This window comes from Camelus ferus, chromosome 1 (genome assembly GCF_009834535.1).
Source record: "Camelus ferus isolate YT-003-E chromosome 1, BCGSAC_Cfer_1.0, whole genome shotgun sequence".
Taxonomy (NCBI): domain Eukaryota; kingdom Metazoa; phylum Chordata; class Mammalia; order Artiodactyla; family Camelidae; genus Camelus; species Camelus ferus.
The window spans coordinates 16,263,650-16,290,441 of NC_045696.1; the positions used below are offsets into that span (position 1 = coordinate 16,263,650).

Below are 26,792 nucleotides of genomic sequence, written 5' to 3' on the forward strand. Positions count from 1 at the left end.
TGAGTAATCACCACAAATTGGTTCCATTAATTGGAAAAAAAAAAAAAGGTACCTTTTAGTAATATCAGATACAAACAGCAGTGTTATTTATGATACAAAAATAATCCAGACTTTTCCATTTATAAAACTAATTCTTACATAGAGGGAAAAATTTAAGGATATTTAGTTATCAAAGACCTGGGTAACTTCCTTATTAAATTGTATTATACTGGAATGCTAGTTGTGTTATTTTTTTAGGTAGATAGATTCTGGTAGATAGATTTAAAATCTTCATCATTTAGCCTCTAATGAGAGTTGTTTGTGAAAAATGTCCAATCTCAGCTTGTAAATGGAATGCTGCACACAAGATTTCCTCTTTTCCTTTAGGATGCTGTTGTTTAATTGATGGAGGAAAAGGTAACATGTCTGAAGTCTACCAAACTTCGTTTCATAGGAAATTACAGTCCTCACTGCCCTTTTTATACCAAATAATGTTAAGTGTGTAGTTTGTCATTTATGTCCAAATCTTAGCTTTTTATTTAAAAAGTTAAATATATAGATTATACCCTATTTTTTCTTAAAAATTGCCTTTGCCATTGAGAAGTTATCTGCAATGTGATTCTAAAATTACAATTTCTAGAGAATTGCCTATCCTTTTCTTATAATTTAAGACCTTTTCACATCTCTTACAAATATATAGTTTCTATAAATGCAGTGTTCTTATTTCATATGTATTATTATTTATTCATTTTGGAAAAGTAGAATAGAACATACTTTAGAGTTTACCTAAGTCATTTTTATGAACACACACACAAATAATAGGGACTACAAATTGTAATTTATGACAAAGTTTATGGAAAGAGATTCCGAGCGTTAACAGCATAAGCTAAGTTAGCAGCAGTGTAAAATTAATTTACAGACCTTAATACGTAGTTTGTTGTAATACTTGGTATTTCTCTTACATGTTATGACTCTTAGAAATGTGGACTGTGTGGAATTCACAGACATAAAAGACATTCCAGCCCTGTTCATGTTAACTCTTCACATTTAGTGAATACAGTGAAATGCAATGAGCTTGGTGCCACGGAGCACAAAAGACAATAGGAAAACATTATGTATCTTCCCCAAAGCTGCTGCATTTCCTGAATTTCAAAATTTCCCTTTCTCACTCAATGAAATCTTGAGAGCTTAGCTGCTTTATATATGAATATCAGCGTGCATGTTTCCTTGCTGCCTTTAATGAGGTATATTTAACTTTGCAGTTATCATGTTAATGGTATATATAATACCAACAGTTAAATGAATCTGCCCTTTTATGCCCTAAGCATTTTATCTTGCCTCTGAATTTATTCATATGCATACATATATATGGTCTCCATTAAATATTATATGCATTCCATTAAACAAGCTGTTTATGTTAGCCAAACAGATCCATTTCGTCTTGGGAAAAAATGGAAGGAATATTGATTGTTTGTTTTATGTAGAAATATAGAAAGAAACGATTTTATTTCACTAAAGCCGCTTCTTGAAATCCAAATCCTGATGCCATCGTCAACAGAACACTGCCCCTGTTTTCTTATCCTTCTGCCCCTTAACAATTCCCCACATCACTTAAGAAGTAAAGAAGTCTTGGTCCAAGTTAGGAGGCAAGCTGTGATTTTTTTTCCCTCCCCCAACTTGCCAAATAATCCAAAGAAGACTGGATTAACTATATTGTGCTTTCCCCAAAGTCATCTGCTTTTTGAAGGTGAAGAACAAAACCAATTTGGAGAGACCCCACAACACCGTGGACCACCACTTCTGCTCAGAAGTGGGCTCTGAGAGTGGCAGGTGGCTTGTGGCCATTGGGCTCACGTTCCTAACAGCACACATGGTAGAGCTGGTCCTGCGAGACAGTCTGCAGGCAGACACACACACACACACACGCACGCACACACACACATACACACACACACACACACACACACACACAGGGCCCTTGGGTACAGCCAGGGTAGATGCCCAGTTGGGCAGAGTCCGTGACTGAGCGCCTCTAGATCGTTGACCAGCGTACAGTCATTACATTGACTGAGTCTCATCAAAAGAGCTACTATTCTTGTTTAAAAAAGGATGTTACTGATAAACAGCAAACTCGTACATGACAGTATTGGAGGCAATAATATTTAAGATCTCAGAGAGTTTGAATTCTGGTTTTCACCATTATCAGACCAACACTCCTTTTATCATATTTTGAGAGGACTCCTTAATGATGAATCTTAAAACAAAATGAACTGACACAGTTTAGAGGGGAAAGTCAATATAATGGGCGTGATTTATAGTAAGTGTTTTAACATGTGAGTGTTCAGGCTTGACTCCCATGGAAACAATGGCAGTCGGGTGTCTGCCCCCAAATGGATGTGACAAGTACAGGTGCAGACTGCTAAGGGGGCTCTGAATTAAACATCCTTTCTTCATTTTATCCATTGGGGAGCTCCAGGGAGATCCAGCCTACAGTAGGAATTGTTGCAGAAATGCTTGGTGTTTATATATAAAGCTGACTTAAGTTTTGGACTCACATTGTCATAAATACATAAATGTCCAGCAGGAATTTAGGAAGCTGCATAGAGTGTGGAACAATTTTTATTTGTGTGGGACTGCCCCATGCATGTCATCTAGCATCCCAGATCCCCACTAAAAGCCACGAGTGTCTTCCCTCCTTCTCCAGTCATAGTGACAACCAAAGTCACCTCCACTTTCCTCACCATCCCACATTCTGGAATGATGTGGATCAGAGTTTAAATTCCATTTCTGCTGTGTCATTTTGGGCAACTCACAGAGCCTCTCAGGCTATTTCCCAGTCTGTGAAATAAAGCTGATAACAATTCCTAACTTAAAGATAGGATGTGCACATTAGTTGAGATGGTATGAAGACCTCTTAGCAAAGCCCCTGGAACATAGTAAATGTTCAGTGGTAGTTTTTTTTTTTTTTTTTTTTAATAGAACCAGGATCTCATTAGAGAGGTTTTACCAGCTTGTCTCAAGGAGAGATACTCTGTGCCCCAAACAGTATATCCTTAAAATTAATGTATATAGCAAGCCCTATAATAGTCCCCAAATCTTATCCTTTCTCCCCATCTCCCTCTTCTCCTTGTTTCTCGTGACTCTTACAGACATGTGCTTGCACACAGGGCTACTGAAAATATGTTAAGTTCTCGGCAGGGTGGGTATAGCTCAGTGGTAGAGTGCATGCCTAGCATGCATAAGGTCCTGGGTTCAATCCTCTGTTGACTCCCTTACAAAATAAATAAATAAACCCAATTACCTCAAAAAAATAAAATAAAATATCTAAAATCCTCAAAGAATTTCCTCTCATTGTTCCTGCAGCCCTTATCATCCGAGCTTCAAGTGCCGACCAAAAACTTTGTTGTTTTTCTCAAGAACAATCAGTCAGATCCACAGAGAGGATCAGACACCCAGACATTCTTTTAATTTACACTGAAAAAATAAGCGTATCAGGAACACAGTTTTCCAGTATTTTTAGGCTCTTTGGCCAGCTGCGATTTGCCTTCAGGCATTTTTATTCTGTGGTTTTTCTGATCCACAAAACTGAAATGGCTAAACTCAAGTGAAGCCGTTGTTTATAAAACGGTTGTTCTCATGGGTGGTGAAATCATCCAACTGAAAGCTTTTGTGTTGATAGCGTTTTGTTTGTTCTGCATTTTCCTGATCGCCTGAGCAGGCCAGCCCGAAGGTCAACATGGGATGCAGTGGCCACCAGAAACTCGTTGTGGCCAACAGTCAGCTCCCCTATGTGTAAAACATACATAAAATGCTGTAATATTTTTCAAGAGGTGCAGCGGGTCTTGTAAGACTGGACGTGTGTGGTTGCATCGTGAAGTTGCCCTCTGGTAGATTCCCACTTAGCTGTAAAGCAGCAATGAACAAATCACTTAAATGGGGAAACTGAGATTAATGTCCTTCATCAGACTTGCCAGGCAGTCCTTTTCAGGCCTCTCTTATCTACAGTAAAACCGGTTTCCTGCCGACTCCTCCATCACTAACTTAGGCATGGTGGGGAGGGGAATTTAGGCTAGGCAGCATCTAGCTTAGACTTGGTCTCTTACAGGGAATGCCAGAACTAACAAACTCAAAAGTCCTCGAGTTTCCATCATTCTCTGTCTTTCTTTTCATAATGGACCATTGATTCAGAGCTGCTGAAGGCAGTGGAATAACACATTCCTGCTTAAGCTTTATTTTACCTCTGTAAGGTGATCTGTTTCTTATTTCCCATTTACTAAACAGCCAAAGTAACATGTTTTGAAGACTATATTCAAGTTTCTTTCCAGTTCAACAAGTAATGGTCCATTTGAAAATTAGGAAGTATTGATTTTGTTTTGGGAAATAATGCACTACTTTATCCTGACAATGTATATTCTTTTTTTTTTTTTTTTTGCGATGATGTAATTATCTTTTTTAAAATGTATGGATGTCCGATCACTGAACACACAAGTTTATTTATTTTTTGAATATTAATTCCTACTAAATCAGCCTCGCTCTGTTAAAGCAAACTAAAGTTTAAGTCCCTAAAACTGTTATTCTTTATCTTCCTAAAAAATAAAAAAAGATTTTATTACTGTTTTCAAATAATACATGCACCTTGAAACAAGGAGGCAGAGAAATTCAGAGGAATGATCTTCTGATCCAGAATAAACTGATGATAGCTTTTTGTGGTCATACCTTTCAGACTTTTTCCTAGGCATATTTGATACTTTTCAATATTCTCTTGAATAATGATGGAAGAGGGCTTTATCATTTGTCAGGTTCTTTGGCATATGTGTGCAAATGAGCCCTGGAAAAACCCAGCTTCCCTGTGACAAAACCGAGGCTCAGAAAGAATGTAGTTTTCGCTGAGAGTTTTAGTGGTGGATAGGTGATGGCTTTAAAGTCAGTCCCTGGGACTGACTACCAAGTCTTCAGCCTACATTGAAACCACAGGTTCAGCTGCTTCTCTGTGAGTCAGAGACCGTGTCTAGTGACTTAACTGTTGAAGGTGATCACCACTTAAAGTTACTTTTTTGCTCTGTGACTTGGCTTTGGTCCATTCTTACCTTCAACTGAAGCACCATTTGGGGCTTTTGTCATCAGAAAGTTCTCCAAAAGTATGATAATCCTCCAGTTAACACATTTTACAAGGAGTAAAAAAGTCCCTCGCGCTGTGTTGTTGTGGACGGGGGAAAAGATGGAATATAAAGAAGCAGTTACTGTTCAGGTGTATTTGGGAGTTGCTGAAGGAAGGATGTCTTAATCTGATACAGGAATAGAGCCTTAGAGATAAGTCATTAGGATATTTCATAAGTGGGATGTTTAATAAATGCAGTTGTATAGTATTTGAGAGTTTCAGAAGTAGGTTTAAAAAAATGTTTGTTCCTCATTACAATTATAAGACACAGTCATTATTATTTCTGTTTTACCCAAGAAGAAACAGCCTTAGAAATGGTCATTTGCCCAACGTCGCTTCCATCATGTATGTTGGGTTTAGTACATGCCTCGGTCTTTCTTTCTCCACCGTGCTGCCAGTCTGCATGATAACGGACCAGCCCACTTTTCTCTTTTGATGCATCCAAATGTCTTGGTATTCTCAGCAACATCGTGTTCTCCTATTTTGAAGACTTGGCTTGCTGCCGCTTGGTTCTCCCTCACTGTTCTGCCAGCGTGTGTCATTCAAAATCGATTTGGACTTATAATCCCATCTTGGAATGCCTGGGCTGTGTGCATCAGTAAGCTGGCTGGTCTTACTGAAATTGCTGATCCAGATGCCATCCCATCCAGCGCCCCTTCTCTTCTTGCGGACACCTCTGCACACTTTTCCCTACCTTCTCACCTCTGTCCTTCCCAGGCCTTCCCCGGGCTTTTTCCCTCCCTCCTGGCTTCACGGGCCACTTGTCCATGTATTAATCCTAAAAGCTTTCTGTGTCTCCCTTGCCTATTTCTTCAAAGACCAGGGTAAGTTCAAGGTAATATTTCCTGAGAACCAGAAGCACTTTGGAAATAATGGAAAACAATGGTGGGCATTCTTGTGCTGCCCGCAGTGTTTTCTTTGGGTCAGACCCAGCACACTCACCAAGGAAAAATTGTGAAAGGTGACCGATGCGGAAGGAAATAGTCACACCTTGCATATTTCAACTGTAAACTGTGTGTCATCTATGAAACAGAAACCAGCCTTTAAAAAATAGAGAGAGAAGAACTTTCTGGTTTACCTCTTCTACCCTCAAAAGAGGAACAAATTTGATTCGCTAAATGGCAGATTATGTGGTGAAACTCTCCTCTCCTGATAAATTCATATTTGCATTTCCCCTGGGGATTTAACGGAGTCCTTTTGTAGATTAATTAACTGTAAAATAAGATAAGCTTGGACAGTTGTAAAGGGAAGTATCTTTAAGATTTTCCACTGGGCTGGGCATAACGTATTTCACTTCTAATCAAAAGCCAAGAAACTATCTCTAAACTCGCTGAGAGGAAACCCACCCGCCCCAGCCCCTCTTCTTTGATGTTGCCGCGTATCCTGGTGAGTGCTTTCATTAGAAGACTGAGGAGCAGGGCTGGCACATCGGTAGCGATAAGCCATTTGAAGTGGTACCCCTCCCATCCTTGGTGCTCGGGATTAACTCACTGTGGTTCTTTTCCAGCTGCTCCGTTTTTATAACTTGTGTATTGCACATGCTTTTCCCTGCACTGTGTTCAGGAGCCACGACTTACCGTCTCGAATTTGTCTTGTTTGCTTTCCGTGTATCTTGCTTCCTGTGCCCAGTCGAGCCTGTTGACGCCCGCCCTGCTGCCGACCGAGGACTGACCACTCGACCAGGTACAGCCCGGGTGCCCTCCACCCCTCCGCATCTCGCTGCTTGCGCAGACGCAGCCCCTTGCTTCAGGACCAGCCTCTCTGAATCGCAACTATAGACAAGTAGGATTTGAAATGGCCATGGAAACCGCACTTTTTTTTTAAAGACCCCTTTGCTTTTCCTTACACTTCATTTCCCAAGTTCCTAATTAGGTGATCTGTTTTTTTCTTTCCGAGCGTTCCTTTGGAAACAGTAAAAGAGAGCCCGTCCAACTTTTAGTTTTTTCTTTTTTCAAGTGGAGAGGGTTATATAGAGCCTGTCTGGCCTCAAAAATGGAAACCTGCACAGATGCAGACTCTGTCTGGTGGCGACCTGGTTACTGCTGTGAACACACCTTATCCTGCCTTTCTTGTTTGGTGTCTGGATGGTCAGTTTCTAACTGAACTGGGCTCAAACTTCAGTCAGTTCCTCAAGTAGACATGACTCCCTAAAAATATCAGAATTGGAGTATCTCTAGAGCCCAGAACTATTTACATTTTATCTTTTACGGGTTGAATGTATTTATTCTTGATGGGTGGCTAAAACACAACTGATGTACATGCCTAATTTTACAAAGAAGTCCTTTATTTTTTAATGCTACTTAAAATTCCCATTCACACCGGTATGGACGGATGCTTCTTTTTTTGTAGTTTCCCAGGCATTAAGAAGAAATGCATTTTCACCTTTGTTCTGTATTGATCCCATTTCTCAAACTCAGTTTTAAGAATAATGTCAAACCACAGCAGAAGCATATACATGCCTGGTTTTGACTCTGTGCACAACCTCACCCAACTGATAGTTGCTTTCAGTGAATCAAAAAGAGGAGAAAAGTTACTGAATTAAAAATATGTATGTTCTGGGGAGATTTTACTCTTAACAGTGCAAACCTACCCATGTTTGTTTTCCTCTTTATCGTCGTAATGTCCCCGCGCAGTAATCAAGGAACAGGGAGCTAACCTCATTTGGAGATGCTACCACGTGGAGGTCGACCTTTGCTCCCTGGGTCAGATACAGTCAGCAGCGGGGCCCAGCAGACCCTGCCCTTCTCTCTGCCAGCAAAGGCTCATGTTACATCTGCCTCCAACCACAATCACTGGCGAGAAATTCAGAGTCTGCCTTGTGGCGTCTTCATGCCTCTACGCTGTAATTAACAGGGCAGCAGGGACAATGGAGTGACACATCTTGACAGCCGATCTCCTTGATTTTATGTCTCTTTCTGTAGGGCTTTTCAGAAGAGTTTAAATGATAGTAAGTCAGACACAGTCTTAGCTCTCCTAACATCTTCCTTATTGCCAGTGTCACACAAGTGAATTTCAGGGAACCAGCAATTGGCACGTCCCTGTCCTGCTTCAGCCCACGGGTGGGGCCCAAGGCTGAAAGTCAGTTACATTCTAACTGCAGCCGAGACCAGCTTGGGCCTTTATTTCATGGTGCTTCCTACTTTATTTTTAAAGGAAGAGATGCTTTTTCGTTTGCCAGCATAAAATGTGCATTAGAAGCACTCATTCAACCAATTTTATTATTAAGTTGCTACATTGGGAACACTGGGCTATTATGTTCCTCCTGAAATACCCAGGAAGAGGTAACACCACCAAAGTTGGGGTTTTTTGTTTTTGGGGGTTTTTTGTTCTTTTTAAAAAAAAAAAAAATCTTAACACAATAAGGACTTTTCCTTACAATGTGCTGAATTATATCATTCGATTTTCCAAACTTAGAAACCCTTTCCAGGATTGTCACATCATGTCATTCAACTGATGGCATTGTTTTTTTTGAATAATCATTGTAGTCACTTTGAAACAAGTAAAGAAAGGGCTTTTTAGGGGAAGAACCAGAGAACAGTTAGAGGTAATATATAGATGGGAAGGAAGCCCCTTCTAAAAGCTTCGCTGTAACAGTAGGAATATCTCATTTCGATACTTCAGCAAAGACCCTGCAACTGCTCTGGAGGGTTGAAAGAAACTAAGTGAGAAGGTCCCCACTCTCAGGAGTTTGAAGTGTAATAGAAGGGCCACACTTTGCATAATTAGAAAGATGAGAAGGAGTCAGAAAGGCTGGAAAGAGCAAAGCGACGTAAAGTGCAAAGCACCTCGTGGCGTTTGTTTGGGGCGTGAGCAGACGGGGCCGTAACCAAGGTGTGTGTCAGTCAGGGATTTGCTGGGGGTGAGCTTCAGGACAGGTTTTGAGAGGTGCTAGGTCCACCCCATTGGCAAAGATGAGGGGAGCAATTCTATACAGAATGAAAGTATGGCCTGGGCCAAGTTTGCTTTATTACACCATTGTGAGGCTTGGAACCCCCCAGTAGAAAAGGGCCATAGATGGAAAAGAATGCTCAGGTAGGAAGTGAGGGAGATTCTGATTAAATTATGTATATGAATAGCTCTATTTGCTGGATGTGTGTTAAGACATACATGTGCTCTGTATTCTTGTGCTTGTAGTGAGTCTTTCGAGCATTTGGACCAATTCCCCCCCCAATTTTCTAGCGTTAGTTTTGATTCTTTGTCATCACACTTTTATGAGACCACCTGCGTGAGTCTAATGTACTGAATTATGTCTTTAGTTTTTCCATACCTAGAAACCCTTTCCAGAATTGTCAAATCGTGTCACTGAATTGATGGCATTGTTTTTTGAATAATCACTGTTGTCCCTCTGAAACAAGTAAAGAAAGGGCTTTTGTATAATCACGACTGAGGAAGATGACTTCTCCTTGACTTTCATATCTGAAATACCAGGGCTTGGTAACTTCTAGTGTTAAGAAGGGAACACCACACTATCATAGGTGATTTCTGGGGACAGTGGCCATGACAGCTGCTCCCCTAGGCTTATTCCCAGAGAGAAATAGACTCTGAAGGACAAGTTACCAGTTACCATTTGACCAGAATAAGGAAGAAAAATACAGGCATACCTCGTTTTATTGCACTTCCCAGATGCTGCGAGTTTTGCAAATTGAAGGTTTGTGGCAACTCTGAGGCGAGTAAGTCTATCGGTGCCACTTTTCCAAGAGCATTTGCTTACTCATGTCTCTGTGTCACAGTTTGGTGATTGTCTCATGGTTTCACACTTATGTATTATTACTGCTGTATTATGGTGCTCGGTGATCTTTGATGTACTACTTGCAAAAAGATTACAACCCACTGAAGGCTTAGATGATGGTTAGCATTTTTTAGCAGTAAACGATTTTTAATTCAGGTCCATATGCTCCTTTTTAAAAACTAGACTACAGTATAGTGCAAATATAACTTTTATGTGCATCCAGAAAGGGAACCCCCAAAATTTGCATGACTTTATTGCAATAGTCACTCTACTGGGTGGTCTGGAACTAAACCCGCAGTATCTCTGAGATGCGTCTGTATGTTAGCAGGCTCTTCACAGGGTAGAAAGCTTACTCTTTCCACTGTACTTTAACCAGCCCTCTCCAGTCCTAATAAAGGAAACCAGATGCTTTGTGAAAGGTTTCCTGAAGGACCTGCTTCCCTTCTTCAAGTGAATAGCAGGCTGTCCTCACTCATCGTGATTTTAACAAAGAGACTCACACCAGAGCTTAGAATGGAATCGGCACAAATCAGAAAAAGCATCTTGTGAAACTGTAAACAAAGGTCCCGGAGGTTTACTTAAATCTTCTCATCACATTTCATTCTAGGCAGTATCAGCTTGTTATCAGGGATGTTTTCCTCAGGTGCAGGCTTATTAACTTCCCCCCTTTAATGAGATTTGCTCAATATATAGAAAGTCTTTTCAGTGAATGGCTGAACGTGCTGTACAAAAATGAACCAGCAAGAGCTCTTTTTGCCGAGAATCTTGCGGACAATTGAGCTGTAATTATCTGTTGTTCTCACTTGCTACATGAATTTGACTTTTTTTTTGACCGTCAAAAATACCCTTGGTATCCTTTCAGAAATAGTGTGGGTTTTTAAAATTTTGAGTGGAGAGCTCATTCTTTACTTTTTTTTTTTTTTTTAATGTAATGATTTGGTCCCACAAATCTAAAAGGAAAGACTATTCAGTAGAGTTTTCCTAAAATCTCAGAAATACAATTTCAACTATTGCATTGTTAGATCCTGATGACAGAAAAAGAGGTGAGGTGTAAAGAAATCACTTTGGTTCTATAAGGATCGCAGATTTAAAGGGGCTTGTAGAAAGATAAAAATATATAACTGACGAGAAATGGAAGACTGTTAGTGTCACAGCCCAGTAAAAATCTGTGTCAGGAAGATTAGAGGTCAGAATGAGATGACACTTAGGAGAAAATGCTAATAATTTTAAAGGCAGGAAATAATAAGACTAGAGAACCCTGCAGCTCTTGGGGTGGGGTTAGGGAGATCAGGGGACAGTCAATGAGAGGACCAGTTAAAAGAGAAGAGAGAAGGGAAAACTGTCCCATTTTGATTGCGTTTCTGTCTTTCCTGTGTATGTTAAAGAGAATGATCTTTAAAGGAAATTAAAGCCCAAGGTAGATCAAGATGAGGAAAGAAAGCACTAGTCCCTTGTGTGTGTTCTCTATTCCTATGTAATAAATAACCCCATAAATCAGCAACTTAAAGCAACAAGCTTTTAGTTTCTTATAGTTGCTGTAATGCTAAGGATTTCAAGCACGGTTTAGCTGGATGCTTCAAGCTCAGGGTCTCTCAGGAGGTTGCAGTCAAGACATCTGCTAGAGCTGCAGTCATCCAAGGGCTTGAAGTTTGGCGTGGGCTGGTGACTCTTTCCAAGATGGCTCAGTCACACGGCTGTTGGCCGGAGACCTCAGTTCCTCACCACGTGAACCTTTTCATAGGAATGCTTGAGTGTCCTCACAACATGGCTGCTGGCTTTCTCCCAACCAAGGGATCCAAGAGACTAAGAATGAAGCTGCCTTCTATGACCCAGCCCCAGCAGTCATACACCATCACTTGTGCCATGTACCTGTAGACTAGAAGCAACTCACTACATCCAGTCTACACCCAAGGAAAGGGAATAAAGTCCCCCCTCTTGAAGGGAGGAGTATATACAAATTTGTGGATATATTTTAAAACTACCACACTTCTTGTCCAAGTCGAAGTCTTTACGACCCTGGGCTAAGAGAACTTCAGGGTGAAATCGTAGAACCATTCTCTGCCATCTTTGTGGAACCATGCAGAGCTGGGAAGATAGGAAAAGGAAAAAACAACAACGTATTTCTGACAAGTAATGGAGAGAAGACAGCTTCACAAGCCACAAGCCAGGTGGAGATTGACATTGATCTTGGGTCCATTTTCAGATAGGTTATTAAATGGAAGCTTTTTGAGCAATTGGCCAAGGAATCAGTGATCTGTCACAACCAGCATGGGTTCCCTGGGTCTTGTGAAATCATCCTCTTTTCTCTTTGTATTGGCTGTGATATACAACTAGCACGTCGTACGCTGTGGACACTGCTTTTCATCGGCAAGATGTGTGGCAAGTTTCACAGCACCTGGTAGACAAGTATGTAAAAGTGACTAAACCAAAAGCAAGGAATGAGGTCCCGTGGGAGCTGAAGGAGCTTGGTAACATGCAGCCTGAGTAGGAGGAGAGTCAGCAGGAGCATTGGTGCCTGATCTGTTCAAGAGTGGAGTGCAGAAGGGACATTTAGGCCTTCTCTGTGCTGAACAGTCGAAGAGTGGAAGTTAATGGGGAAACTGATTTGGGCTTAATGTAAGAAAAGCCGTTCTAGTAGACCAAGCTGTCCATGATGGAGGCAAAATGATACATTCTTCTCTGTTCAGGCAGGAGCTGAGAGTTTGCCCCTGGGTGGGAACACCAGAGAAGAGAGACGTTAAAGGCCTTTCTCATCCTAAAGCTCTGACTTTTGATATTTAAGTGCTGCTGCATGAAAACAGACATCTATACCTTGTACTTCCACTTTTTGTTCTATAAAGTACTTTGTGTTTTGTTTTTAAGCTTCAAATGAGTATCTGAAAAATGAAATTCATTGTAACACTTAGTGTAAGAATCCTGTAACAATTTATGGGGAAAGAAGAGTCAGTGAGTTAGAAATTCTGTGGGTGCCACAGAAGCACTTTCAAAAATTACGTACTTAATTCCGCGGATTCTGTATCTATAACCAGATCGCTTAACTAAATAAATGATATGATTTTTACGGTGCTTCACTGCCTAGATGCACAAACATAATTTATCTGCAGTTGGAACAGAGTCCCAAAGTAGCAGTTTTGTTCTGCCAGGTAATTAATGCTCACTTTTAAAGCCTTTTATTATTTTTTTTCTGATGGCAGGAGAGCACATGGAAAAAGACATTAAATAGGCTGAACAATAAGCCCCTAAACCAAGCCAGCATATTCTAGGAACAGATCCTTGCCAGCCTCCCAGCTAGCATTTAATCTCTGTGTTTTCCCATTAAAAAAAAAAAAAATTTAGCATGTGTTTAAAGGCAATAGAAGCCTGGAGTTCAGATTTCTCTAATCTTTAATTCCTTTTAGTTTAAAATAAGTAGTGGTTAAGGATTTAAATACAGGGTGTCATTTTTCTTGGAGAAAGTCATTAATCTATTTTTCTCTAACTTCAGTCCTGGAAGGAAGTTTCTGGTAGGCTTTGTGCTGTAGCGGTATTGTCTATGGAGAAAACAGATTGACTGTCCTGCATATTTTAATTACAATGTAATGCTTATGGTATAATGCAGGTTCAGGGTTGACAAATATCAAGACGGAAGAGATCTCTGAGGTGAAGATGGATGCAGAGTTCCGACACGATTCAGGATATGAAGTTCATCACCAAAAACTGGTACGTGACATATTCCACCTCTTCCTGCCACTCCATCTTGCAAAGTGACTCTGGCTCCTCCTGGGTCAGAAGTCCAGTTAAGGAAAAGATTGAAACAAAAGTAAAACCCTGGCCTATAGGATCATCACGCCAACATGAAGAAAATACAAAAACAGGTTCTTTATATAGGAGTTCTTTGTGTCTAGAAAGCAGCGAAGCCCACGCAGGGTTTAAAGTGGAATTAATTTGTATTCTAGCAGCCATTTTAATTAACTTCCAGTCTGTTTTTCTAGGCAATCAGGTTTATAATAGGTTTGTGTGAAGGAATCAAAATCTCTAATAAACAGGTGCTAACACTGCTTGGGTTCACAAAACAGCTTTTATGGCCCTTTGGTTAAATTCACATTTGTAACCTTCCCCCTGGGCTTCCTCACCTCTCCCTCGCCCCTCCCTCCCGTCCCCTCCCTGCCTTTTAAATTCCCCCCACAAGGGTGGGATGTTTGGGACTCTCTGGAGGTGGGTGGAAGGCAGTAGGTGAGCTACACTGCAAGATGTTCCCAGCAGTGCTGTTCAGCAGAAGGCTTGGGCAAGAAAGACAGCAGCTTCCTTTTCAGAAACAATCGCCCTTTCTCCCCCCAAATATTAGAATGGGAGTAAATCAAAACGCACCCATCTCCTTAAAGGTAGCTCCAGTAGTTACATAAAATCCTTTACCTAAACCTTCAGATAAAGCAATCCTGCATTATGTTAGGGTAAGTGGCTTAAATCAATAAAGAAGACAATTTTATTGGCACATGGAGTAGTGAACAAAAATGATAACAGAATTCTGAAAGCAGTAATACTTGAGAAGGACTCTCCCGGGCAACTGCTTTGTTTTTATGTGTGTGAACTCCTTTTTCCGGAGGAAACTATTTTTCCAATATTCATAATTAAAATTTATAAATCCAAGTGGTAAACTCCAAAAGAGATTCCTGGAAAGCCTAGTGTATGCCTCTTTTCACTCCAAACAATTGAGGCAAATCCAAAATGGACTTGAGATTCAGATTTGCATTTTAGCCCCCGATAATCTTTTTTGTAAATGCACGTTGAGCTTTTTGAAGCATGGTTTTCACTGGCAAGTTAATCCAGTGTCAGTTATTACAGAATCAAGGGCCCTCTTGATCTGGTTGATGCCAAAGAGGAATAAAAAAAAAAAAAAAAACAAAAAAAACCTGGGGCATCTGCTGAAGAACTGGGAGCTGGGGGAGCAGAGAGCCCAAGATTAACGTGTGGCTTTGCATTTTCTGGTGCCTGTGTCATAAAAGCCCCATCTCCGCAATTCCACTGACTCCTCTAACGCGACAGTGACTGATGGCAGCGGCAGCAATTAAGAGAATCCGCTCCCTCTACTGAACAAGCTGATAAGATAATGTACTATAATTAGTGCGATGAATATTACAAAATTACAGTATTTTCTTAAAGTCAGAGGAAGATGCCCAGGCTTGCCTTCATTTCTGACTACCTCGTACTTGTGTCATTAGCTGATTAATAATTTGCTTTTTATAAATGCAGTTGAGCTAGCATATTTGTTTAGAATGGGGAGTAATTATGAACAGTTTCTAATTTTGTGGCAGATACCATCGGTAAAAACTCTTTTAGAAATGTGTTTCATTTGCTGTATTTCATCTTGCCTTTTCAGATTGCTAGGATGTTAGTTTTAGCAATGTTAGTCTGTCATTTTACTATCTTGAGATTATATTAAAAGAATTATTTAGAGAGCTATTTGTATTCATTTATACAAACAGATGTGGTCTATGTTCAGTAGTAGTTAGGCCAGATGATCCTGGTATAAGATCATCTCCTTACATAACAAGATGATAAAAGTTGCAGTGCACCTTTATAATTCCATTCAACTATTAAGTTGAAAAATAATGACTTGCTTTCATAAACAGTATGAAGGAACATACGTGCAATAAATTTATCACTGAATAAATTTCTTCTTTACAGTGTTCTCCAAATTCTTTTCATGTTTAACCCAAATAAACAGTGGGATACAACAACATTTTGAGTTGGGTTTCTAGAAACAAGGTTGTAGAAAAGCATGTGTTAATGTGTGGCTATTAAAATTCTTATCTTGTTGCCTCCTAACTTCTTCTCTTTGAAAGAAGTGCCTTTTAAGCATTATGCTTCTCAAGGTTAATTAGTGTCCTGCTGAATTCATGTGGCTGAAAGTAGGTAACAAGATGCCTTTTTTCTTCTGTTTAATTTTAACTCTTTGTTTCAGGATGCTTGCTACTGTGTATTAAAAATATCCCTCTAAGGAAAGGAGGGCATCTGCAGGCTTGAAAAGCATAGCTGTCATGTGTCAGGTCTCCTTTGAAACCTGCTGCGACCTCCTTTCATAGTCATGATCCATTCCTTTCCAGTTTTTGTTAGACCTGAGAGCTGTGGTCCCCCTCTTACCAAATGTCACACCTGTTAAAGGGTTTCAGGTTCCTGCAGGTTTCTGTTTTGCCTTTCTAGAGATACGAGGGGGGAAAGTAGACTTTCTAGAACTGGGGAAGCCACATATTCCACAGAAGCCACGTATTGTGCATCATTCTATAGACTACAAATGTCATTCTTAGTGAGTAGAATGTGGGGTTTTTTTTCAAGTACACACCAGATAATTGAGCGACCAACAACTCAAACATATGGTGTAAAATCTATACTGAATATACTGAAACTTTTCACATACCTCAGTCAGAGATCTCCAGCAATTACAGTTCTTTTTCTTGATTCCTTTTCAAGGTGTTCTTTGCAGAAGATGTGGGTTCAAACAAAGGTGCAATCATTGGACTCATGGTGGGCGGTGTTGTCATAGCAACAGTGATCGTCATCACCTTGGTGATGCTGAAGAAGAAACAGTACACGTCCATCCATCATGGTGTGGTGGAGGTAAGGAAATATGGCTGCATGTTTGCAAGTGGGAATTAAAGACTACGAAGGAAATCTTGCTTGGTGTTAGACTAATCACATACAAATATTTTTTCTTTTAAAAAAACAATCTGTGTTCCTGCATGGTGCTCAAATTGCAGCTGTTTTCTTAGCTTTGGGTTTTTTTTATTCATTCCGACTTATAAATAACTCTGATTAAGGCACTGGAGATATAAGCTGCTGTCTTAACTTCTTATAATTCGTACTGAAATATCAAAATAATACTAATAATAACGCCTGACTTAAAGATACTGTGATCACCATCAAACATTTAAAAGAAAAAACAACAGCAGAAGTTACAAATGGAAAAGGAAGTGGAAGGCTGCTTTTAAAAAAAAAATTTAAACACATTTATTCCTGGACTTTTTTTTTTTTCATCTTAAATAATCTGACTTCTAGCTCCAGCCGGGTAATAATAAACAATTTTCAGTAAAGAGTTTCACAGAAAATCACATTGTGCCAAAGGGCTGAGCCAAACATGCAAGGTTATTCAAGATGTTAAAAGCACAGGGAACTGTATTCAATAGCTTGTAATAACCTAGAATGAAAAATATACTATATATATATATATATAAAAACTGAGTCACTACGCTGTACACCAGAAACTAACACAACATTGTAAGTCAACTGTACTTTCGTTTTTTAAAAAGATGTTTAACCTGTTACCCTGCACTTCCACCTGAAATACCTTAGTTCCAAGTTGTGAGCGCAGTGGCACCGCGGGTGGAGGGAAGACCCGCAGAGTGACGATCACACTTCCTTGAGACTTTCTCCCTGCGGCCCAGCCAGTGAGAAACAGGAGTGTGTACAGCAGAGGGAGTGAGTTACACCAACAGAACAGAGCAAGCAGCAAGATTCAGTGGGACCCCTGAAACCCACGATGCAAAATATTTAAAAATAAAATTAAATGTGCAAATAAGATCCTTACACGCATTTAAAATGAAGCGTTGGTCGTGGGGATCCTCACAGTATATGTAGTTTCCAGGGGACTGTTAGAGGAAGTGAATTAACACATCTTAAGGGGTCTAGAAGTTTGAGAGCTCAGTGATCAATTAATTGCTCTTCTCATTTTGTAGAGGAGAAAACAGACCCAGACAGAAGAAGTGTGCATGTCAAATTCAGTAGCACTGGGGGTCAGAGTTCAGATTCCCCCACCTCCTGTCCATTGCTTTTTTCCATCAGAGAAAAGTTCAGATGTTTCCAGGGAGTTAAACGTCTCACTAGCCCCAAGGAAATGTGCTTCAAACCGTTGTTGGTTATAGAAGGACAGGAACAGTTTAAATAAATTAAATTTGTGGCAAAGCCAGAAACCTGATTTAGTTCCGCACTTAGAACTTCCAGGCTGCTTGATTGCAGGAGCTGCTGGTGGAAATTGGTTTTGAGTCTTATTTCCCATGTCCGTCCTGGTGAGGCTGAGCTTTAGAGCAGTGACAGGAATGAAGCCGGGAAACAGGTGGCAAGATGTGAAAGAAGACGACTGGCAGGCTGGAGGGCTAGCATGTAAATGAGCGGTGACGTCAGCAAGTGTGGGGTATTTGCTTTCGTAATTGTATTTCTGAGCTTCTGTCCTTTCAAGCAATATAAGGTGTATTATTACTACTGTTATCATTCATCTCATTTCTACTCAAAACATTTTTTTTTTCATTTGGATGCCGTGTTTGGGCAAATAAAATTGTTTTCAGAATAATTCAGAATAGAAGCCTGTTTCAGGTTCTTTAATATAATCGTGTGTTGTCATTGCCTTGAACTAGTGAATCTACCCAGGAGGCAGCTGCTTTTTTATCAAAGTGCCTGATTTTGGTGCCAAAGGACCAAGAGCTAGTGCTGTTTTGCTGGGGCTGCCGTAACACAGACTGGGTGGCTTCAACCACAGAAATTCATTTCCTCCCAATTCTGAAGTCTGAGACCAAGGTGTCGGTCAGTTTGGTTTCTTCTGAGGCCGCCATTCTCCTTGGCTTCCCTGCCTTCACATCGTCTTACCTCTGCACAGATTTGCATCCTAATCTCCTCTTCTTGTAAGGACCCCAGAATTAACTGGATTAGGGTCTACCCTGATGACCTCATCTAACCTTAATGACCTCTTTAAAGACCCTTTCTCCAAACACTATCGTACTGTGAGGTACACAGATTGGGACTTCAGCAGAGGAATTTGGAGGGGACACAGCTCAGCCCATGACAGAGCCCAGGGAAGCTGGGCCATATAGCAAGGCACCTCGGGGGCTCTCCGCCGGGTCGGTGCCTAAGACTTACCAGGAACTGATTGAAAAGGACCACATCCCTAGTTCCTACCCCACACCCGGGAAACAGAATTTCTGAATAGGAGGCTGGAAAGCTGAGTGTAGAAAGATCTTCACAGCAGATTCAGACAAGCAGTCAGTTTTGAGAATCACTGATGTGCAGGGTTAGCGCTCTGTCCCTTCAGTTTTCTGAGCAAACCTTAGGGAGTAGGAAACGGTACCTCTGGTCTCCAAGATAACTTGCCTTTTAAGCCTCCTTGCAGCTGCCTAGGTTCAGTGTTTCTTTTGGTTAGTTAACCAGAAAAGTCCCCTTGGTTCTGGAATATTAGAGAAGTTGACGCTTTAACACACATTCTGAAAAAAAAATGAATAAATAAACTGATTTTTAAGCCAGAAGGCATCCTGGAAGGAGCAAAATTGTAGGGAGGGCAGCTGTCAGTCTATCTCTCTCTCTCTCTTTTTTTTTTTACACCGTCATTGTGGTGTGGTTCCTGTACAGAAAGCTACACATATTTCAGACGTACACTTTGGTGCATTTTGATAGATGTGTACACCCATGAAACCGCCACCACAAACAAGATAGCTCACATTTCCATCACTCCCAGGAGGTGCAGTTTTTGATTTATTTTGTTAGCTACTTGAGAACAACTCGGGTACCTGCAGAGTGGCTGCCCCACCAACTTCTGTGTCTCTTTTCTTTATTTCCTCTCACTTCCTTCTTCCTCAAAGTAAGGATGTTACTTTAACCTGGAAGCCATCCCTTTCTCCCGGGAGAGGCCTTCCTCTCTCTCCAGTCAGTAGGTAAAGCTTTGTCAAGCTCCGCGTTGAGCTGTGTTGAGACAGAGCTTCATCTGTGAAGGATTACCGTCACCATCCCTGCCCTCAGGAAGGTTATAGTCTAACTGGGGTGGTCCATCTCGGACCCAAAGAGCTGCAGCCCAGCCTCGGCACCTCGGCTGGGTCACCTGGCCTGGAGGATGTAGGGTGTCGCAGGGTTTTAACACCCTTCCTCTCAGAGTCCGTGCTGAGTGCAGGGGCCCCTCCCACACACATCCCTGCTTGTCTCAGCAGGCTCTCACATTCATGGATGTGGAAGTAAGTTTCTTTCCAACTCTGGTGAACCCGCTTCATTCATGAGTCAGTTTATTTCACTAAGAACAAAAATGAGTAAGTGGATATTTCCAGAGGGACTGGCCCGAGTCTTCAGGACAGAATACAGTCATACTTCACACTATCAGTGCATGAAGGAGAACTTACGACCAAAGCTTTGGTCTCCAGGAAGTCTGTCCTTCTTAGAGGGGAAGATTCCTGCAGAAGATCACAGAGATGTGGAAGTGAAAGCAAGCCAGGACTGTTATTGAGAGAACTGTTACCAGCTGGGAATGAGCAGTTGCTAGTTTTTATTTTTAAGAAATAAGCAATACCTATGGATGTAATGCTATGCTTAGTTACAAGGCCAGAGATTCTCTCTGTATGTCATCAGCCACGGCTTCCCAAGAAGACAACGCGGCTTTATTTGTGCCTGAATCAGTGACACGAGGGCCCTTTGTAACTGTTTCCCGCATGTGCCCATCTCTGCCGGCTGAGGGTCCCACCGCCACTGAATTCCCCACCTCTGCTCCTGCGGGAATACGGTTCTGCACAGCCCACTGACCCCAGGTTCTGTTCAGTAGCAGTCAGGCCTTTCCTACACTGATGTCAGTTGACACTATTTGAAAATATATATTGGAGCTCTTTCCACACCTCCTTCCAGCTGGAGACATCACCCTTCATAAGAAGGGGAGGGCACAAATTCTCTTCATTGAAGGATATTAAAAATTTTTCTTTCACAGATATGAGAGCTGGAACACCAGGGGTCTCCCACCCACCCCACCCCACCCCAGTCATCTCATTTATGATCCAAATAAGAAGAGAGTTGCTTGTTTAGCTTTTCATGGAGATAGGGCAGAGGACTCTTTCTAATGAAGATGCTGTCAAGACGGGTGGCATTATGAACATATGTCCTTATGGGTCCTTTCTTCCTCGCAAAAAGTCAGCTTTTAGTGGAGGCACAGCAGGAGGAGAAACTGAAAGGTCCAAGGAGTTCCAGAGCTTGCCTGAAGACTTACTTGGTGGTAGGCAATACATATAACTGAACTATTTATAAAGAGACTGGAAATATAATTGAGGAAATGCACACGTGTACAGCAGAGGAGAGAACCAACACCGCGCGCTTACTGGGAGGGGTGGGGGGGTGGCTGGACAACTTCACTGCTGGTCCCTCTGTCAGTACTTTCCGTCCCGTGTCACTGGTGTTTTTGATGTTCTTGCACTCTCAGCTTGTTTTGCATATTTAGTTTATCTTATTCTCCATTCTTTGTCCACTTAAAGGACCTGGATTGGAAAATCTTAGGGGCTGGGATTCAGTTGTGGAGCCTAACTCAGGGCCACGTATAAAGGGACATTCATCAGCACACACCCTGCTGGTTACCATACATCGTAGAATTGAAATGCGGTGTTCAGTGGCCCTGCTGCAAGCCTGAAGTACCCACGCTAGAGACGACATGATGGGGGAGCTAAAAACTGAAAGACCCAAGTAGAATTTTATCTCTGCAGTCTACTGGTTGAGCTGTAAGTTCCTCTGGATGTAGTGAAAGAATGAATGGTTCTGAAGAGTCAAGTTTAGGGAGAAAGGGGTAGGAAGAGGGCATTAGCCAAAGAGGGGTCGAAAGTTCTACTCCAGGCTGTGTTAGGACCAGAGGGACCAGCCCTTTGGGTGTTTTGTTTTGTTTTTAAGCTGTACATTCTTTGAAATCTCAGTGAAGAGGTGGCACAGAATGAAAGATGCCCAAGTTTGAATGCCAGATGGCTGCCCACAGGCTGCTTCTCAAAAGCAAATTTGGAGAGGGAATGAAATTTCTCGTTATTGGCGCCAGTCATTAATGGTGGCATTTTAACTTATCAGTGCCTGGCTGATGACACAACTGCCAGTTAAAGCAAGGTGACCTCATTTGTTGACAACAGAGTGGATCAAAGGAAGAGGAAGGGATGGGGAGACATCTGTGACTATTCCCCCAGGGACAGCGGTGCTGAGCATCCCTTTGTGCTGTGTCCTCTGAGGACCAACTCTTGGCAAGAGCTTGCTGGTGGCTTTGTTCTATGGGGAAAGGCTCAGGCGTGTCATTGGAATAACCTGAGGACTTGCTGCAGGAGAACGCGGGCAGCTCTGACCAGATGGTGGATGGGGACTTAAGAATCAGGGCATTGAAGGGGGGGTAGAGCTCAGTGGTATAGTGCATGCCTAGCATACACAAGGTCCTGGGTTCAATCCCCAGCACCTCCATTAATAAATAAATATAAACCTAATTACACCCCACTCCCCCCCTAAAAAAAATTGAATCGGCACATAGCAGGCAGCGTGAGGGAATTTTACATCTTCCTATTTCAGCTGCTTTGTAATTAGCCAAGGTTGTCATTCCAATCCACGCCCAGATTCAAAGGAGTCAATCAGTCCATGAGGTGGAGTCATACAAAGTGACCCTAGGGGAACCAGATAATTCTAGTTTCATTGAGGTATAACTGACAGGTAACATTGTATTTGTTTTAAGTTGGCAACATGATGATTTGATATGTTGCAAAATGATCACCATGATAAATTTAGTTAACATTCATCACTTGAGATAATTGCACATTCTTAGTTTTTTTCTTGTTAAGAGAACTTTTAAGATTCATTCTCTTAACAGTGTTTAAGTATACAATACAGTATTGCTAACTATAGTCACCCTGCTGTACATGACATCCATGCCAGGACTTACTTGTATTATAGCTGGAAGTTTGTATCTTTTGACCCCCTTCACCCATTTCACCAACCCTGCAACCACCACTCTGCTCTCTGTGTCTGTGAGTTTGGTTTGTTTAGATTCCACATATAAGTGAAATCCTACAGTATTTGTCTTTTTCTACATCTGACTTATTTTACTTAGCACAGTGCCCTCAAGGTTCATCCATGTGTTGTCACAAATGGCAGAATTTTCTTCTTTTTATGGCTGAATAACATTCCAGTGTGTGTATGTGTCTGTGTGTATCGCATTTCCTTTATCCATTCATCTCTTGATGGGCACTTAGGCTGCCTCCATGCCTTGGCCCTTGAACGTAAGGTTGAACTGAACATGGCAGTGCAGGTGTCTTTTCAAGACAGTGATTTTTGTTTCCTTTGGACACATACTCAGGAGTGGAATTTCTGGGTCCTATGGTAACTCTATTTTTAGTTTATTGAGGAACCTCCAGACTGTTTTCCATAGTGACTGCACCAGTCTTTCAGTTTAAATTATTAGCCAGTGTGATCTAGTCCTGGTGTATCAATTGCCCTCCATCCCTGGCCCTGGTGTCTTAGCACCAACACACCCTGCTCTCTGGTGTTTTTGCATTGTTGGGTTTGGTGGGGAAAGCTGCTTAAAGAACTGAACGTCACTTTGCAGCACTCAGCAGTGGGGAACAGACCTGCTGTATTCTCCTAGAAATGATGTAGGAAGCCCGATCTCCTCATGTACAGAAGAGAAGACATCCATTTGAAGGAAAAACCATCTTCTGGACAGCACATCTAAACTGCTTTATGGAAAAGATGTGGCTGCATTCTGATTAAATTTGTGTTGATTCTCTTTACTTCCAGTGGTTTTACAGAAGAGAAATCTTACAATAACAAAGCTAAGCTTTCATTTACTCAGCAAAGAATCAAGTACTTCCACTCTTCTGTAGACTGAGGTACAGCAAACATACTAGAAACCTGAATAGCCACTTCCCACCTCCCGGGGGATAAGCTGGGTCCTAGCAGGACCCTCTGGGGGAGAACACAAGTTTCCAACTGCTGCCTGATCTAGGAGCCACCGTATCAGCAGAGGGGGTCTGTTCAAGCCTTTAGCTGGACATACTTCTAGTTTACCTCTTAGTGCTCAGTTTAAAAAAAAAGATAATCTGTAATCTAGAACAGTATATTCTTTCTATATCTTTTAATAATACCCCTTTGATATGGTTATGTCATTATTTTAATTAAAAGAGTCTCTTTAGCATATTTAATGAAAACGAGGACAGACTAAAGCAAGCATGGGAAAACACTCAGTGGTTCAGGTTTGAGTGTCACCCATTCCACTCTGCTGAATCTCTCTCCATGATACTCTGGGATTTTTTTTTTTTTCTATTTTACCACCACACATTCAAGTAAAACAGCCTTCCATGGGAGCCTTTTGTCCTTTTTTGAGCCAACAGGGGAAGAAGAAAATATGTATTGCCCTACCTGTATCCCAGTTACTGTTAAGTTAGGGAAGCAACCAACGAGCCCTTGGCCTGCCCATCCAGCACGGCCAGGTTTTAGGCGCCACCTGGTGGCTGGATGGAGCATCTGCGTAACTGGTGGGCACAGGCGTCCTGCTCGCCGTCGGAGTGGGGAAGAAAGAGGAGAAAATCGTGGGTGTTCTGCAGTCTTGGGAAAAGAAGAGTACAGTGCACCTTATCTTTTTATTGCATCACTCCTAAAAGATTGCTTTTTTTTTAAACTCACATGTCCTCGTTCTTGCTTCTTCAGGTCGACGCCGCTGTGACCCCGGAGGAGCGCCACCTCTCCAAGATGCAGCAGAACGGCTACGAAAACCCGACTTACAAGTTCTTCGAGCAGATGCAGAACTAGACCACCGCCACAGCAGCCTCTGAAGTTGGACAGCAAAACCATTGCTTCACTACCCATCGGTGTTCATTTACAGAATAACGTGGAAAGAAAGCAACCCTTCTGTTTTATTATTTACTCATTATCGCCTTTCGACAGCTGTGCTGTAACACAAGTAGATGCCTGAACTTGAATTAATATACAAATCAGTAATGTATTCTCTCTCTTTACATTTTGGTCTCTACACTACATTATTAATGGGTTTTGTGTCCTGTAAAGAGTTTAGCTGTATCAAACTAGTGCATGAATAGATTCCCTCCTGATTATTTATCACGTAAGCCCTTAGCCAGTTGTATATTATTCTTGTGGTTTGTGACCCAATTCAGTCCTACTTTGAAATATGCTTTAAGACTCCATGGGGGATGCTTCATGTGAACGTGGGACTTTAGCTGCTTCTCTTGCCTAAGTATTCTTTTCTTGATCACTATGCATTTTAAAGTTAAACATTTTTATGTATTCCAAATGAGTTAGAGGATTTTTTTTTCCACGATTGCATTTTACTGTACAAATTGCTGCTTCCGCTATATTTGTGATATAGGAATTATGAGGATACACGTTTATTTCTTTGTGCCTGTTTTATGTGCACACATTAGGCATTGAGAATTGAAACTTTTTTTTGTCCATGTATCTTCGGATCTTTGATAAAGAAAAGAATTCCCTGTTCATTGTAAGCACTTTTACGGGCGGGGGGTGGGGGGAGTGCTCTGCTGGTCTCAAATTAACCAAGAATTCTCCCCAAAAAAACTTTCTTCAGGATGACTGTACAGAATCATTGCTTATGACCATGATAGCTTTCTACACTGTATTCCATAAATAAATTAAATAAAATGACGCTGGGCAAGAGTGTTCTTTGAAAGATGGTTACAGACATGAAATATTCAGTGCAATTTAGGGTGGGGAAACAGAGGCAGACTCAGTTTCTTTTCCAGTTTCAGTCTAAAAAACACTTTATGTGCTGGATATATAGCTCAGTGGTAGAGCATGTGCCTGGCATGCATGAGGTCCTGGGTTCAACCCCCAGTGCCTCCAGTAAGGGGGGAAAAGAGAAAAAGAGAGCAATAAAACTCTTTATTTATGATACCAAAAAAGGATGAAAGTGGAAGGGACAAAATCAGGGAATGGGGAAGACAAGCCTGGACAAACCCTTCAAGATTTGACTTCCCTTTGTATAAAATGGTGTTTTCATGTAAATAAAGGCATTGTTGGAGGAGCGCCATTGTGCTGGTGTGCATGATTCCATGGTAACAACCTTCTGATCATTGAGTCATCGAAGATGAGTGAGAACCTTTAACGTACCTAATGTTGAACACCCACACCTATATGGTGTCTCACTTACAAGTTGGGGATGAAATTGGGGCCAACAGTCACCTCCCAGTGCAAGTAGAGTGCTTCATAGACCTAATTCAGTTTTCACTCCATCCAAACTATTTGGCGGCCGTATCTTGGTCCTCAAGTTTGACCCTGTCTTTGTCCATTCTGGTTACGGTAATAAAATGTCTCAGACTGAGTGGCTGATAAACAACAGACATTTACTTCTCACAGTTTTGGAGGCTGGAAGTCTGAGATCGGGGTGCTGGCACAGTCAGGTGGGGGCCCTCTTCTCCTGGTACCCTCACGTGGTGGAAGGGGCCGGGGACCTCTCCGGCACCTCACTGAGGACTGCACTAATCCCGTGTCTGAGGCCTCCACCCTCATGACTGCTCATCACCCGACGGCCCCACCTCCTAGTGCCATTACATTGGGCCTTAGGATTTCAACATGTGAAGTTTGGGGGGACACAGACATACAGACTGTCTAACAGTCCCAGATAAGTACAAAGAGAGAAGTTCCAGAGGAATAAAAATTATGATCAGTGGACAGTCATCAATAAGCAGGGTTTCTCAACCCTGTTGCTGTTTTGTAGGAGTAGTTCCTTGTTTGACCGGCTGTCCCGAGCATTGTAAGGTGTCCCACAGCATCCCTGGTCTCCACCCTTTTCATGCCAATAGTACTCCCCAGTTACGATAAAGACATCGAGACATTGCCTGATGTCCCTTAGAGGGGGCAAAATCATCCCCATTTGAGAACCTTTGCTCTGTATTCCAAAACAGTGTTATGTGTACATGATTTTTAGCTAGAGAAGCCTGGGCATTCCAAAGATCTAAGAACCCCCTGACCCTGGTGTTTCTGCTGTCCTGTGCTAGGTAACAGGTGAACAGGAGAACCGACCAGCACCTTTTAGCCTTAGATCACAACTTTCAAACTAAAACACAAAGCACAGAAAATTCATCAAAATCATTTCTTCAGGTCACTGTGCAGTATGCACAGACTCAATAAAACTCATCTGGATGTGTTATTTTCAAGAGAACAAAATGCTTGTCT

General features: G+C 41.6%; 1 protein-coding gene across 6 annotated transcripts in view; it reads left to right on the forward strand.

Moving 5' to 3' along the window:
• APP (amyloid beta precursor protein) overlaps nucleotides 1-25,641 on the forward strand; it is a 259,837-nt gene extending 234,196 nt beyond the window's left edge. For 3 of the 6 annotated variants that reach the window (XM_032476919.1, XM_032476907.1, XM_032476930.1), the window contains 3 exons: nucleotides 13,465-13,565; nucleotides 16,314-16,460; nucleotides 24,294-25,269. In XM_032476919.1, the coding sequence (XP_032332810.1) occupies nucleotides 13,465-13,565; nucleotides 16,314-16,460; nucleotides 24,294-24,395 (350 nt within the window). In that variant the 3' untranslated portion in view covers nucleotides 24,396-25,269. Of the gene's footprint in view, nucleotides 1-6,766; nucleotides 6,821-13,464; nucleotides 13,566-16,313; nucleotides 16,461-24,293 lie in introns of all 6 variants that reach the window. The other 3 variants (XM_032476923.1, XM_032476897.1, XM_032476915.1) reach the window with 2 other exon arrangements.
• Nucleotides 25,642-26,792: the final 1,151 nt, after the last annotated feature.